Source organism: Coregonus clupeaformis, chromosome 20 (assembly GCF_020615455.1).
Source record: "Coregonus clupeaformis isolate EN_2021a chromosome 20, ASM2061545v1, whole genome shotgun sequence".
Lineage (NCBI taxonomy): Eukaryota > Metazoa > Chordata > Actinopteri > Salmoniformes > Salmonidae > Coregonus > Coregonus clupeaformis.
In genome coordinates, this window is record NC_059211.1 from 37975875 (window position 1) to 37991748 (window position 15874).

General features: G+C 44.2%; 1 protein-coding gene across 2 annotated transcripts in view; it reads right to left on the reverse strand.

Annotated features, from left to right (window-relative positions):
* Positions 1–15543, reverse strand: part of fam20b (FAM20B glycosaminoglycan xylosylkinase) — a 28923-nt gene extending 13380 nt beyond the window's left edge. For both annotated transcript variants that reach the window (XM_041839198.2, XM_041839197.2), the window contains exons 1-7: positions 15418–15543; positions 12201–12534; positions 11866–12113; positions 11554–11640; positions 11321–11430; positions 10922–11093; positions 10656–10847 (exon numbers count right to left, since the gene is read on the reverse strand). In XM_041839198.2, coding sequence (XP_041695132.1) covers positions 10656–10847; positions 10922–11093; positions 11321–11430; positions 11554–11640; positions 11866–12113; positions 12201–12329 — 938 coding nt within the window. In that variant the 5' untranslated portion in view covers positions 12330–12534; positions 15418–15543. The remainder of the gene's footprint in view (positions 1–10655; positions 10848–10921; positions 11094–11320; positions 11431–11553; positions 11641–11865; positions 12114–12200; positions 12535–15417) is intronic.
* Between the last annotated feature and the right edge of the window lie 331 nt (positions 15544–15874).

The window sequence follows — 15874 nt, forward strand, 5'->3', positions numbered from 1 at the left end:
GCCTACTAATGATAACGACATTACTTATTATTTTATTTTTTTACATTTTTTTGTCATTTAGCAGACGCTCTTGTCCAGAGCGACTTCCAGTTAGTGAGTGCATACATTATTATATATATATATTTTTTAATTATACTGTTTATACCGTGGGAAACGAACCCACAACCTTGGCGTTGCAAACGCCATGCTCTACCAATTGAGCCAAATCCCTGCCGGCCATTCCCTCCCCTACCCTGGACGACGCTGTGCCAATTGTGTGCCGCCCCATGGGTCTCCCGGTCGCGGCCGGCTACGACAGAGCCTGGATTCATTTACATTTTAGTCATTTAGCAGACGCTCTTATCCAGAGCGACTTACAGTTAGTGAATGCATACATGTTTTTTTTCATTCTGGCCCCACGTGGGAAACAAACCCACATCCCTGCCGGCCAAACCCTCCCCTACCTTGGACGACGCTGGACCAATTGTGCGCCGCCCATGGGTCTCCCGGTCGCGGCCGGCTGCGACAGAGCCTGGACTCGAACCAGGATCTCTAGTGGCACAGCTAGCACTGCGATGCAGTGCCTTAGACCACTGCACCACTCGGGAGACATGATCATAATAATAATAATTGAATTATAACAAGAAGGAGATTAAGAAAAAGGCGGGTATAGAAACGAGAGCTGCGTGCATATTATGTGTGACAAAAAGATGCTGTTAGATTATAATATAATTTTTCTGCCTGTTTGGAACAGTGTAAACAACACTAAATAAGTAATACCTGTCTGTTCTAAAGGGAAAAAATTGTAAAGCCTTTATTACAGCACAGCAAAGATTAAAAACAGCCACATCTGTGAAATTGCTTTATCCAACATTTTTCTGTTGCATGAGACTTGGTGCTCACGAAATCAGTAGGCTATTAAACAAACACTCAAACAGGCAAAACTATGAAATAACACATGGAATCATGCAGTAAGCAAAAAAGTGTTAAACAAATCAAAATATATTTTAGATTTTAGTAGCCACCTTTTGCCTTGATGACAGCTTTGCACACTCTTGGCATTCTCTCAACCAGCTTCATGAGGTAGTCACCTGGAATGCATTTCAATTAAACAGGTGTGCCTTGTTAAAAGTTAATTTGTGGAATTTCTTTCCTTCTTAATGCGTTTGAGCCAGTCAGTTGTGTTGTGACAAGGTGTGTGTGTGTGTGGGGGGGGTTAATACAGAAGATAGCCCTATTTGGTAAAAGACCAAGTCCATATTATGGCAAGAACAGCTCAAATAAGCAAAGAGAAACGACAGTCCATCATTACTTTAAGACATGAAGGTCAGTCAACACAGAAAATGTCAAGAACTTTGAACGTTTCTTCAAGTGCAGTCGCAAAAACCATCAAGCACTATGATGAAACTGGCTCTCATGAGGACCGCCACAGGAAAGGAAGACCCAGAATTACCTCTGCTGCAGAGGATAAGTTCATTAGAGTTACCAGCCTCAGAAATTGCAGCCCAAATAAATGCTTCACAGAGTTCAAGTAACAGACACATCAACTGTTAAGAGGAGACTGCGTGAATCAGGCCTTCATGGTCGAATTGCTGCAAATAAACCACTACTAAAGGACACCAATAAGAAGAAGAGACTTGCTTGGGCCAAGAAACACGAGCAATGGACATTAGACTGGTGGCAATCTGTCCTTTGGTCTGATGAGTCCAAATTGGAGATTTTTGGTTCCAACCGCCGTGTCTTTGTGAGACGCAGAGTAGGTGAACGGATGATCTCCGCATGTGTGGTTCCCACCGTGGAAAATGGAGGAGGTGGTGTGATGTTGTGGGGGTGCTTTGCTGGTGACACTGTGATTTATTTAGAATTCAAGGCACACTTAACCAGCATGGCTACCACAGCATTCTGCAGCGATACGCCATCCCATCTGATTTGCGCTTAGTGGGACTATCAGCCAGGCTGCGTTAGGGCTATTTGACCAAGAAGGAGAGTGATGGAGTGCTGCATCAGATGACCTAGCTTCCACAATCACGCGACCTCAACCAAATTGAGATAGTTAGGGATGAGTCGGACCGGGGTGCAGGCCAGGCAGCAGGCTGTTAGCCAACCTGCCAGCTTAGTGGAGTCTGCCAATAGCACAGTCAGTGTAGTCAGCTCAGCCATACCCATTGAGACTGTGTCTGTGCCTCGACCTAGGTTGGGCAAAACTAAACATGGCGGTGTTCACCTTAGCAATCTTATTAGGATAAAGACCTCCTCCATTCCTGCCATTATTGAAAGAGATCGTGATACCTCACATCTCAAAATAGGGTTACTTAATGTTAGATCCCTCACTTCAAAGGCAGTCATAGTCAATGAACTAATCACTGATCATAATCTTGATGTGATTGGCCTGACTGAAACATGGCTTAAGCCTGATGAATTTGCTGTGTTAAATGAGGCCTCACCTCCTGGTTACACTAGTGACCATATTCCCCGTGCATCCCGCAAAGGCGGAGGTGTTGCTAACATTTACGATAGCAAATTTCAATTTACAAAAAAAAAAATGGCGTTTTCGTCTTTTGAGCTTCTAGTCATGAAATCTATGCAGCCTACTCAATCACTTTTTATAGCTACTGTTTACAGGCCTCCTGGGCCATATACAGCGTTCCTCTCTGAGTTTCCTGAATTCCTATCAGACCTTGTAGTCATAGCAGATCATATTCTAATTTTTGGTGATTTTAATATTCACATGGAGAAGTCCACAGACCCACTCCAAAAGTCTTTCGGAGCCATCATCGACTCAGTGGGTTTTGTCCAACATGTCTCTGGACCTACTCACTGCCACAGTCATACTCTGGACCTAGTTTTGTCCCATGGAATAAATGTTGTAGATCTTAATGTTTTTCCACAAAATCCTGGACTATCGGACCACCATTTTATTACGTTTGCAATCGCAACAAATAATCTGCTCAGACCCCAACCAAGGAGCATCAAAAGTCGTGCTATAAATTCTCAGACAACACAAAAATTCCTTGATGCCCTTCCAGACTCCTTCTGCCTACCCAAGGACGTCAGAGGACAAAAATCAGTTAACCACTTAACTGAGGAACTCAATTTAACCTTGCGCAATACCCTAGATGCAGTTGCACCCCTAAAAACGAAAAACATTTGTCATAAGAAACTAGCTCCCTGGTATACAGAAAATACCCGAGCTTTGAAGCAAGCTTCCAGGAAATTGGAACGGAAATGGCGCCACACCAAACTGGAAGTCTTCCGACTAGCTTGGAAAGACAGTACCGTGCAGTACCGAAGAGCCCTCACTGCTGCTCGATCATCCTACTTTTCCAACTTAATCGAGGAAAATAAGAACAATCCAAAATTTCTTTTTGATACTGTTGCAAAGCTAACTAAAAAGCAGCATTCCCCAAGAGAGGATGGCTTTCACTTCAGCAGTAATAAATTCATGAACTTCTTTGAGGAAAAGATCATGACCATTAGAAAGCAAATTACGGACTCCTCTTTGAATCTGCGTATTCCTCCAGGGCTTAGCTGTCCTGGATCTGCACAGACTCTGCGAGGGCCTGGGATCGGGAGAGACACTTAAGTGTTTTAGTACTATATCTCTTGACACAATGATGAAAATAATCATGGCCTCTAAACCTTCAAGCTGCATACTGGATCCTATTCCTACTAAACTGCTGAAGGAGCTGCTTCCTGTGCTTGGCCCTCCTATGTTGAACATAATAAACAGCTCTCTATCCACCGGATGTGTACCAAACTCACTAAAAGTGGCAGTGATAAAGCCTCTCTTGAAAAAGCCAAACCTTGACCCGGAAAATATAAAAAACGATCGGCCTATATCGAATCTTCCATTCCTCTCAAAAATTTTAGAAAAAGCTGTTGCGCAGCAACTCACTGCCTTTCTGAAGACAAACAATGTATACGAAATGCTTCAGTCTGGTTTTAGACCCCATCATAGCACTGAGACTGCACTTGTGAAGGTGGTAAATGACCTTTTAATGGCGTCAGACCGAGGCTCTGCATCTGTCCTCGTGCTACTAGACCTTAGTGCTGCCTTTGACACTATCGATCACCACATTCTTTTGGAGAGACTGGAAACCCAAATTGGTCTACACGGACAAGTTCTGGCCTGGTTTAGATCTTACCTGTCGGAAAGATATCAGTTTGTCTCTGTGAATGGTCTGTCCTCCGACAAATCAACTGTACATTTCGGTGTTCCTCAAGGTTCCGTTTTAGGACCACTATTGTTTTCACTATATATTTTACCTCTTGGGGATGTTATTCGAAAACATAATGTTAACTTTCACTGCTATGCGGATGACACACAGCTGTACATTTCAATGAAACATGGTGAAGCCCCAAAATTGCCCTCGCTAGAAGCCTGTGTTTCAGACATAAGGAAGTGGATGGCTGAAAACTTTCTACTTTTAAACTCGGACAAAACAGAGATGCTTGTTCTAGGTCCCAAGAAACAAAGAGATCTTCTGTTAAATCTGACAATTCATCTTGATGGTTGTAAAGTCGTCTCAAATAAAACTGTGAAGGACCTCGGCGTTACTCTTGACCCTGATCTCTCTTTTGACGAACATATCAAGACTGTTTCAAGGACAGCTTTTTTCCATCTACGTAACATTGCAAAAATCAGAAATTTTCTGTCCAAAAATGATGCAGAAAAATTAATCCATGCATTTGTTACTTCTAGGTTAGACTACTGCAATGCTCTACTTTCCGTCTACCCGGATAAAGCACTAAATAAACTTCAGTTAGTGCTAAATACGGCTGCTAGAATCCTGACTAGAACCAAGAAATTTGATCATATTACTCCAGTGCTAGCTTCCCTACACTGGCTTCCTGTTAAGGCAAGGGCTGATTTCAAGGTTTTACTGTTAACCTATAAAGCGTTACATGGGCTTGCTCCTACCTATCTTTCCGAGTTGGTCCTGCCGTACATACCAATACGTACGCTACGGTCACAAGACGCAGGCCTCCTAATTGTCCCTAGAATTTCTAAGCAAACAGCGGGAGGCAGGGCTTTCTCCTATAGATCTCCATTTTTATGGAACAGTTTGCCTACCCATGTAGAGAGACGCAGACTCGGTCTCAACCTTTAAGTCTTTACTGAAGACTTATCTCTTCAGTAGGTCATATGATTGAGTGTAGTCTGGCCCAGGAGTGTGAAGGTGAACGGAAAGGCTCTGGAGCAACGAACAGCCCTTGCTGTCTCTGCCAGGCCGGTTCCCCTCTCTCCACTGGGGTTCTCTGCCTCTAACCCTGTTACAGGGGCTGAGTCACTGGCTTGCTGGTGCTCTTTCATGCCGTCCCTAGGAGGGGTGCGTCACTTGAGTGGGTTGAGTTACTGACGTGATCTTCCTGTCTGGGTTGGCGCCCCCCCTTGGTTTGTGCTGTGGTGGAGACCTCTGTGGGCTATACTCGGCCTTGTCTCAGGATTGTAAGTTGGTGGTTGAGGATATCCCTCTGGTGGTGCGGGGGCTGTGCTTTGGCAGAGTGGGTGGGGTTATATCCTTCCTGTTTGGCCCTGTCCGGGGGTTTCTTCGGATGGGGCCACAGTGTCTCCGGACCGCTCCTGTCTCAGCCTCCAGTATTTATGCTGCAGTAGTTTATGTGTCGGGGGGCTGGGGTTAGTTGGTTATACCTGGAGTACTTCTCCTGTTTTATCCAGTGTCCTGTGTGAATTTAAGTATGCTCTCTCTAATTCTCTCGTTCTCTCTTTCTCTCTGAGAACCTGAGCCCTAGGACCATACGTCAGGACTACCGGGCATGCTGACACCTTGCTGTCCCCAGTCCGCCTGGCCTTGCTGCTATTCCAGTTTCAACTGTTCTGCCTGCGTTTACGAAACCCCTACCTGTCCCAGACCTGCTGTTTTCAACTCTTAATGATCGGCTATGAAAAGCCAACTGAGAGACCTGAGCCCTAGGACCATACGTCGGGACTACCGGCCGTGGTGACTCCTTGCTGTCCCCAGTCCGCCTGGCCTTGCTGCTATTCCAGTTTCAACTGTTCTGCCTGCGGTTATGGAACCCCTACCTGTCCCAGACCTGCTGTTTTCAACTCTTAATGATCGGCTATGAAAAGCCAACTGAGATTTATTCCTGATTATTATTTGACCATGCTTGTCACTTATGAACATTTTTGAACATCTTGGCATGGTTCTGTTATAATCTCCACCCGGCACAGCCAGAAGAGGACTGGCCACCCCTCATAGCCTGGTTCCTCTCTAGGTTTCTTCCTAGGTTTTGACCTTTCTAGGGAGTTTTTCCTAGCCACCGTGCTTCTACACCTGCATTACTAGCTGTTTGGGGTTTTAGGCTGGGTTTCTGTACAGCACTTCGAGATATTAGCTGATGTAAGAAGGGCTATATAAAATAAAATTGATTGATTGATTGACCGCAGAGTGAAGGAAAAGCAGCCAACAAGTGCTCAGCATATGTGGGAACTCCTTCAAGACTGTTGGAAAAGCATTCCAGGTGAAGCTGGTTGAGAGAATGCCAAGAGGGTGCAAAGCTGTCATCAAGGCAAAGGGTGGCTACTTTGAAGAATCTAAAATCTATTTTGATTTGTTTAACACTTTTTTGGTTACTGCATGATTCCATATGTGTTACTTCATAGTTTTGATGTCTTCACTATTATTCTACAATGTATGAGTAGGCTGGTACTGTATATGGATGATTTATAAAGACAGGCACATTTAACAGTTAGGCTATTGATTATAGACCTAATTAAGTTGGGGTTTGCTCTATCCTCAATTTTCTTAGACAATTAGGCTAAGCCCTATTCGCATGGGACTAGTATTACTTTAGAACGTTGGTTATGTATTTATTACCCCAGAATGTCCGTTATTCCAGAGGATGATTTGGACAGGATTCGTTTTTCCAAACTGCCCCCTGTAATCTTTTCTTTTTTCCAATAAATTGACAGTTATGATGGAAGCCTGGAGGTTATTTTCTAGGTGTGAAGATATTTCAAGTCCAGGCGATAACAGGGCTACACTGATAACTCAAGCTTGGTTCCCAAGTTAAACCATACCAAACCTCTTTGGTATAGTGCCCCATAATATTTGAATTGAGGAAGTGTTATCAGAACCATTAGGATATTTTAGTGATCCGCAATAGATGTCCTAAATGCCCCCAGCCTTCAGATGTGAGCTAAACAGTGCACTTGCACTTGAGATGCGTTTTAAGGCTATGAATGAGAAAGTGAACGTATCATTTCCAAACATGTAGGTAGGTTGTATGCTGCTTTGCGATCTATTAACAGCAAGGGTTACATTAAATAGGCACAATATGTTTTACTGATGCATTTGGCAATATTCTATTCATACGCACAAAACATATGAACAAAAGCATTCACTGTGAAAGTTGATACATGTATGCCCTTCATATACAGTGGGGGAAAAAAGTATTTAGTCAGCCACCAATTGTGCAAGTTCTCCCACTTAAAAAGATGAGAGAGGCCTGTAATTTTCATCATAGGTACACGTCAACTATGACAGACAAATTGAGAGAGAAAAAAATCCAGAAAATCACATTGTAGGATTTTTTATGAATTTATTTGCAAATTATGGTGGAAAATAAGTATTTGGTCACCTACAAACAAGCAAGATTTCTGGCTCTCACAGACCTGTAACTTCTTCTTTAAGAGGCTCCTCTGTCCTCCACTCGTTACCTGTATTAATGGCACCTGTTTGAACTTGTTATCAGTATAAAAGACACCTGTCCACAACCTCAAACAGTCACACTCCAAACTCCACTATGGCCAAGACCAAAGAGCTGTCAAAGGACACCAGAAACAAAATTGTAGACCTGCACCAGGCTGGGAAGACTGAATCTGCAATAGGTAAGCAGCTTGGTTTGAAGAAATCAACTGTGGGAGCAATTATTAGGAAATGGAAGACATACAAGGCCACTGATAATCTCCCTCGATCTGGGGCTCCACGCAAGATCTCACCCCATGGGGTCAAAATGATCACAAGAACGGTGAGCAAAAATCCCAGAACCACACGGGGGACCTAGTGAATGACCTGCAGAGAGCTGGGACCAAAGTAACAAAGCCTACCATCAGTAACACACTACTCCGCCAGGGACTCAAATCCTGCATTGCCAGACGTGTCCCCCTGCTTAAGCCAGTACATGTCCAGGCCCGTCTGAAGTTTGCTAGAGTGCATTTGGATGATCCAGAAGAGGATTGGGAGAATGTCATATGGTCAGATGAAACCAAAATAGAACTTTTTGGTAAAAACTCAACTCGTCGTGTTTGGAGGACAAAGAATGCTGAGTTGCATCCAAAGAACACCATACCTACTGTGAAGCATGGGGGTGGAAACTTCATGCTTTGGGGCTGTTTTTCTGCAAAGGGACCAGGACGACTGATCCGTGTAAAGGAAAGAATGAATGGGGCCATGTATCGTGAGATTTTGAGTGAAAACCTCCTTCCATCAGCAAGGGCATTGAAGATGAAACGTGGCTGGGTCTTTTAGCATGACAATGATCCCAAACACACCTCCCGGGCAACGAAGGAGTGGCTTCGTAAGAAGCATTTCAAGGTCCTGGAGTGGCCTAGCCAGTCTCCAGATCACAACCCCATAGAAAATCTTTGGAGGGAGTTGAAAGTCCGTGTTGCCCAGCGACAGCCCCAAAACATCACTGCTCTAGAGGAGATCTGCATGGAGGAATGGGCCAAAATACCAGCAACAGTGTGTGAAAATCTTGTGAAGACTTACAGAAAACGTTTGACCTGTGTCATTGCCAACAAGGGGTATATAACAAAGTATTGAGAAACTTTTGTTATTGACCAAATACTTAATTTCCACCATAATTTGCAAATAAATTCATAAAAAATCCTACAATGTGATTTTCTGGAATTTCTTTTCTCATTGTCTGTCATAGTTGACATGTACCTATGATGAAAATTACAGGCCTCTCTCATCTTTTTAAGTGGGAGAACTTGCACAATTGGTGGCTGACTAAATACTTTTTTTCCCCACTGTATAGGCTATGCGCAGCACTTCATTCAATTTATCAAATCAATTATTGTTTTCTTGCTGAAACCGTGAACAAAACCTGTCAAACTCAGACATTTCTCTCAAAACACAGGGATGTCGATTCACACGGGACTTGTATTATCAGAGGACCTTGGAGTTCACCAAAAAAACAGTAGGTTATTCTAGCTGGAATTGTTACCTCTCATGCCATGTACAAATTACTGACATGGCAGATTCGGACAGGACTAAAATTACAGATGTGGTGTTTTGTGCTTGTGCACATAATTACATTACCGGACCACCCCCAGTAAAACTAATCCCGTCCAAAGAGGGCTTAAGGCAAGGGCTGTTTCCTCGTCTCGGCTGCTGTTGCCTCCACTGTATTGTTCTCAATCCCAATATGCTGGTTAATTTTGCTATTATGCACATAGCAAAATAGGGAAAGGCGGCAATTCTACAGCACACTAAAGATTATGTTTCAGAACCGCGGACAGCGACCATTTCCAAAGCAGGAGAAAGTGCATTTGTTATAAAATAATATTCAATTTATTAGTGTTGCACCATTATTTTTTTACATAATATAACCATATACAATTTCAGTATCAGATGTCTTAGAGTGATGGACTGTGCCATCGCTGTGGCCTCCACAATGGATTAGTCCAATGAGACAGGCATGAATTAGACAGGTGTTTTGTGCACCATAAAATTAAAATTGAGACTGCTCGACTAAAGAAATCTCGGTCGACCAACTGCCTATCAACCAAACAATCGACCAGTCAACTAAACGGGGTCAGCCTTACGCTCTATATAAGCAAACTAAAGCAGGACGTTTTTAACCAATGCACCCTGTGTTGCGCTTACTTAACAGTGACAGCCCATCACAATACACCGGAGTGGGAGATGTACCGTGCTACAGACATGCCCCCTTTATGAGAGTCACAAGTGCGCATCTGGCACTGAAGGAGGCAGTGTCATGGTGCGTTCATAACCAAGTGGGAATTTACCACATGACTGGGAAAAATTCACTTGAACAGCTCTCAAACTGGTAATTACTAGTGGGAAACTCGTCAATCATCCTGAGCACCAACTTCTCTCACATGGTGACCTCTGACGTCCCCTACTTAGGAAATGGCCTCTATAACAGCATTTTCAGCAGTTAAATTTAACAAAACATTATTTATAAAAAGCAATCTATTAAATGTGGTTTTTGAACTCTATAATTTGTTTACAAGCATGATCGTTGTACTTTAAGTATATGGTTGACACAGCTTGTTGACCATTAGCCAATCTGCGTTTCTCAACAAGTTCAAATCACATGAATGCATACAACTGGTATCTACGACTTCACAACTGGTTAATTCCCACCTCCAACATGCAGCATCAGAGTGGAAACTTGAGAGGTCAATCATAACAATTCGGTCACAACAGACAATGCAAGGAACATTGTGAATGTTGAACATTGTTAATTTACGCTGTACCGAAACCGAACCGTAACCACAATATGTACCAAACCGTTACACCCCTAGAAAAGAGGAGTGATGTGGGGGATGGAGAGATGAAGGCGGAGAGAGGTGAAGGAGAGGTCATCTTAGTCATCATGTCTAGAGTACCTAAATGTGTTTATACCATTCATGTGCTAACATTAGCTACAATAAGTAGAGTGTGTATGTGTTCCACCTCTTTGCGTTATCCAGCAGGATGAGCATGCTGGCTCCTCCATCGTCTTGGAAACTCTCATAATGATGTCGGTCTGCGTTGCCGATGAGATAATCAAAGATGGCCGTGTCGATGACGTCCAGCAGTCTGGGACCAGCGTCGTACGGAGGCATCTTCTTTACCGCATCACAGTAGCTCTCATCATACTCCCACCTACACACACACAAAATGAATACTCAAGCACACACAGTTAACATATACCACAGACAAATAGTTAATACACACACCTGGCCAGTTTGCCCTCCCTGTAGGTGCGTCCCCAGGGGTGTCTATGTTTCTGGAGCGGCCAGACGTCTGGCAGCCAGAGAGTTATCGATCCCTCCATCTTCTCTCCCTCCGCACATGCCGGCTCACTCTCTCTACAGTAGTAACACTTCCCATAGAAACAACTATTATTACCTGGAGAGAGAGAGGGGGAGGGAGAGAGGTTAACCATTTCCATTTAGAGAGAGATCTAGCCCACTGCTGCTTGAACCCGGACACACATTATCTTATCAACGTTTAAGGAGTGGCATGTCTATATGCAAACATATTATGGGTGGGACCGAACAGAGCCCTGTAGTGTGTGTGTGTGTGTGTCCAAGTGTGTATGTGTCTGTCCGTGTGTGTGTGTGCTAGCATCTCACCCTGCATTAGAAAGGTACTGAGTAGCTGGTCCGTAGTGACAGGTTTGATCTCAGTCCTCAGGTTGACAAACCTCCCTACCACTAGAGGTGCTCTCCTGAAGCCCAGGATCCTACAGCACATACACAGGACATACACTCAGATACAACTAGCAACACCAGTATCCAGATTCCCAATCCCTAATGTAAAATGTATATATTAATGCATAAGACCGATACGTGTGTGTCGCGCGTACCTGTCCAGGTGAAAAGCTGCCACCTCTGCATTGTGTCGGTCATAACCTGCATACGGCTCTCCTTCTACCACATAGTCTCTACTATACCTAGAAAGAGAGGGAGGGAGGGAGAGATGGAAGGGAGGGAGTGATGGAGAGAGTTATCCTCTTACATAAACCACAGAGTAAAAGCACAGTGCCTAATCTGACCTAACAGAACCAGACAACAAACACACAGATGTCAGAGTGAAACAAGGACACTCAGTTCCTGAGGACTGTTCAGCAGCACAGAACCAAAGAATGGACTGTGTATGTGTGTGTTCTCGCTCTCACCGCTTGGGTTTAAAGACCACCTTCTGCCCCCCGTCCAGTACTAGTAGAGCTTTGAGCTGGGTGCCCTTGTAGCCCACATCTGCCCGCTCCACCCTGGCAGTGCCCAGCGCGGTGAGGACGGCTGCCAGCTCAGGGGTCTCCTCAGGGTACACCTCCCTGGGGCCCACCCACTGGCCTGCCACCTCCCATGGAGACTGGAGAGTGTGTGTTAGCCGGGCACCGCGGGAGAGAGACAGGCCTGACTCCATCTGATAACACACACGGATAGAAATGTGTGTGTTACATGCAGGCACCAGCTACAATAAATACACACTGACACAAAGACACACCCCTACCTTGCGGAAAGCTCTGAGGTCTCGTCGGCTGGCTGCGGACCCCTCTCCTCCGTCCAACAGAAAAAGTTTGGCAAGCCCCAACAGGAGTAGCACGGCAACCAGCACCACCACGCGCTGCTTCAACTTCATCTCCTCTGCAACCTCAGCAAACACCCCTGACCCGTGTGTGTCCCCCTCTTCCCCACCTCACCCCTGGAGCATGGCACCTGCCTCCCACTCTAGTCACCTCCCCCTTCCCAGCTCCCACACCCTTCTGTAGGGCAGGAGGTGTGGATCTCTGTCTCACCACAAGACCCACAGCTTGACCAGGCCCCTACTGTATCAGCAACCAACCCTGTAGACAGAGGAGGAGAGAGGAGGTCAGAGAGGACATTAGTGATGAAAAACAGTTAGATATTTTTTTAAAAGTAACTTGTTGACAGACATACAGAAACAGCAGGAGCCTAGATGCTGGCCAGGCCGGCAAATGATAGGCAGGAGCATGATGACAAAGTAATGTATAATTATTGGGCTCAATTCATAACAGATTACAACTCTAATCTGTGTCATCAGAGCTCAGAGACACACCCATACCTAGACAAACCTGACTGACTCCTGGATCCACACCCGGGGTTTTAAACAATCACTTTACTGACAGCATCAAACCCAGCCTAACCCACTGGCTGTTCTCCCACCAGTTACAGGATCAGTTAGAGGATCCATCTAGCCTATCACTCCCTGTCTTTCAAAACAACGTTTTATGTTTTGAAATTGGATACCTTGCTTTTCTTCTCCCTTTTTATGTCTTCTCTGTTGTCGTCCCCCAACCCCTCTCTACTTCTTTCTTTTCCCGCCCTCTAGTCTCTGCTGCAGCCAGTCTGTTCTTCATGCCCAAACGCATGCAGTGTGATAAATGTACATTACTTGGTCATGTGTCAAGTGTAAGTAGACGGAAGGAGTATTATATGCCAGCTGAGCCTAAATATACATTTACATTTTTGTCATTTAGCAGACGCTCTTATCCAGAGCGACTTACAAATTGGTGCATTCACCTTATGATAGCCAGTGGGACAACCACTTTACAATTATTATTTTTTTTTTTATAATTGTTTTTATGCTGCAATTGTGGTGGTGAACATGCACCCACATTACTGAAGTGTCCTGTTAGGGTGAAGGAGACAGAGGTGGCAAGAATAAGGGCTGTCCAGCATGTCTCCTATCCGGAGGCGTTGAGTAGAGTGGAAGAAAGGAGTGATGTTGATGAAGTAATGATAGTAGGAGTAGAGACACAAGACGATGTTCCTTGTCAACAGAGGGATCCTGACATGTTGCATGTTAAGAAGGTGGACTTTAGCGTTTAGTCATTTGGTTATCAACTGCACAGTGCAAACGGAGAGGAAATCAGAGAAAATAGGCTTCATTGTGAGTGCGGCTGAGCATTTCTTGGGACTCAGGGATTTTTCTGCAGAGGAATTACAAGGAATTCTGCTCCGTCCTCACAGGCACCTGAGCCTGTGTAGGGATGTGATTTGAATGTGACTGAAGGAGTGGGATGTTTTTATTTTGGGGGGTATTTTATATTATGTCGATCCCCCCCCTTCCCACAATGGAATCTTTTTTGTTTCACTACCCCGTACAGTCGGTGGCGGCAATACACCAATAGGTGTAGTCTGCCATAAAACTAAAAGAAAAAGAATAAGAAGCCAGTCTGTTTTGGGCTGTCAGACAGTGACCCTCGCCTGTCTGGCGCCACATCTCCAGGGAAACAGGAATATTCTATCCTGTCCTCTCCCCCAACAGAGGAGAGTTGAGCTGGGGTAACAGACCCAGGACAGGACATGGAGGCTCCAGAGCAGGGCTCCTCTCATACAGACCCACATTAGCTGAGATGGATGTATTGATCGGTTGGTAATGGGTGTTTTCAGGACAAAGATATTGATGAGATTGTCCATAGATGGGGGTTGTTGTGCTATTTGGGGCAAATAAGCAAACTGCCTGCAACATGGCAAATGAGCCTGCATAACATGGCCAGAGCCATGTATTTATTCTAAATGTATGGCTCTGGTCCTTGCCATATGTCAAAGTGCCACTGTCAATGTCACAGAATCATCGCTGCTCTAGGCACCCCAATGGTGGAACAAGCTCCCCCACAACAGCGGAGTCACTGACCACCTTCCGGAGACACTTGAAACCCTACCTCTTTAAGGAATACCTGGAATAGTATAATGTAATCCTCCTTCCCCTACCCCAATAAAATAAAAATAAAAGTGGTTGTCCCACTGGCTATCATAAGTTGAATGCACCAATTTGTAAGTCGATCTGGATAAGAGCGTCTGCTAAATAATGTAATGTAAATCATCATAGCTAACAACAACATTCCAGTCAGCTGGATGATCAAATTGCCACCCTCATCAAAAACAGCAATCATGTTTCCACTCAAATTAAAGGGCTGTCATTTGAAAGGTTATTTAGGGAGGCCAAAATAGACAAGAAACGGACTTGTTGAGAATTAATAAAAATACATAACAGAAAAAGTAGATACTAGGTAGCTAACTACTGAGGACTCGTGAATTAGCCGGCTAAGTTAACATTAGCAACCCATGTCTAGCAGTGCCGGTGGCCACGCAGGCAGGAATGACTCGAGTTGCATTCCACACAATCGGTCTTTCATGGGACCAACAACATACACGTCCCAATACTGCGGAAACTCTACGCTAGTTGGCTAACTAGCTGTTTGGAAATCGCAAAGGCCCACAAAGTTAGTTTGCCATCTAGGAAACTCCTTGTTGATTTTAGAATAAATCTGCATCGATAGCTGCTAACGGTACCGTGCAGTCGGTTTTGTTTTCGTCCAGCAATGCAGTAGTACTAGCTAGCTAGGTGGTTAGCTAGCCAGCTAGCAACGCAAATTAGCTAGCAAAGTAACGGTTAGTTATCTCACGTTAGCTAGCTGCTACTTATAAGTTCAACCTGGTTAGCTAGCTAGTTAGTAGCTAACGTACTGATAGCTGACGAACTGCATCAATATTTTCCAAATCTAAGCTTGCGTTGAAAGCTGACAAGCGTTAGCTAGCTACCTAATTAGCGAGCAAGCTAACATCAGACATTATCAAACATTCTACGAATGTGATTAAAGGCTAACTTTACCGTTAGCTTGCCAACAACGTTGATTGCAAAGAAATGGCTGTTGTGAGGTAACGTTAGCTATCGTATCAGCAAGTCTGATAAAATGGCTTACCTTTACAATTACGGCTGCTGAGTGTCAAACCACATCAATGCAACGGTGTGTTTTCGATGTTTTGTTTGAAATTGTGTGTTATTCATCGATAGGCTGTCAAAAGAATCAGCGTCTCATCAGCAACACTAAAACAGGATTTCCGGGTCACGGAATTTAGCAAATTTTCCAAATAAAAGTCCCCCACGTAATAGTAGAAAAGTGTAAATAACTTGTATTTATTTATGATATATGACAAATATTTGTCTAAACATTATTCAGGATTCATATTTGTTCATATTTATGTGACATTTGCATAAAATGTGGGTTTTAAAACAAGTTCCAAGGTCAAATAAATGCCCTCATTGCGAATCACTGTATATGGAATACAGTGGAGGCTGCTGAGGGGAAGACGGCTCATAATAATGGCCGGAACGGAGCCAATGGAATGGCATCAAACTATGTGTTTGATGTATTAGAT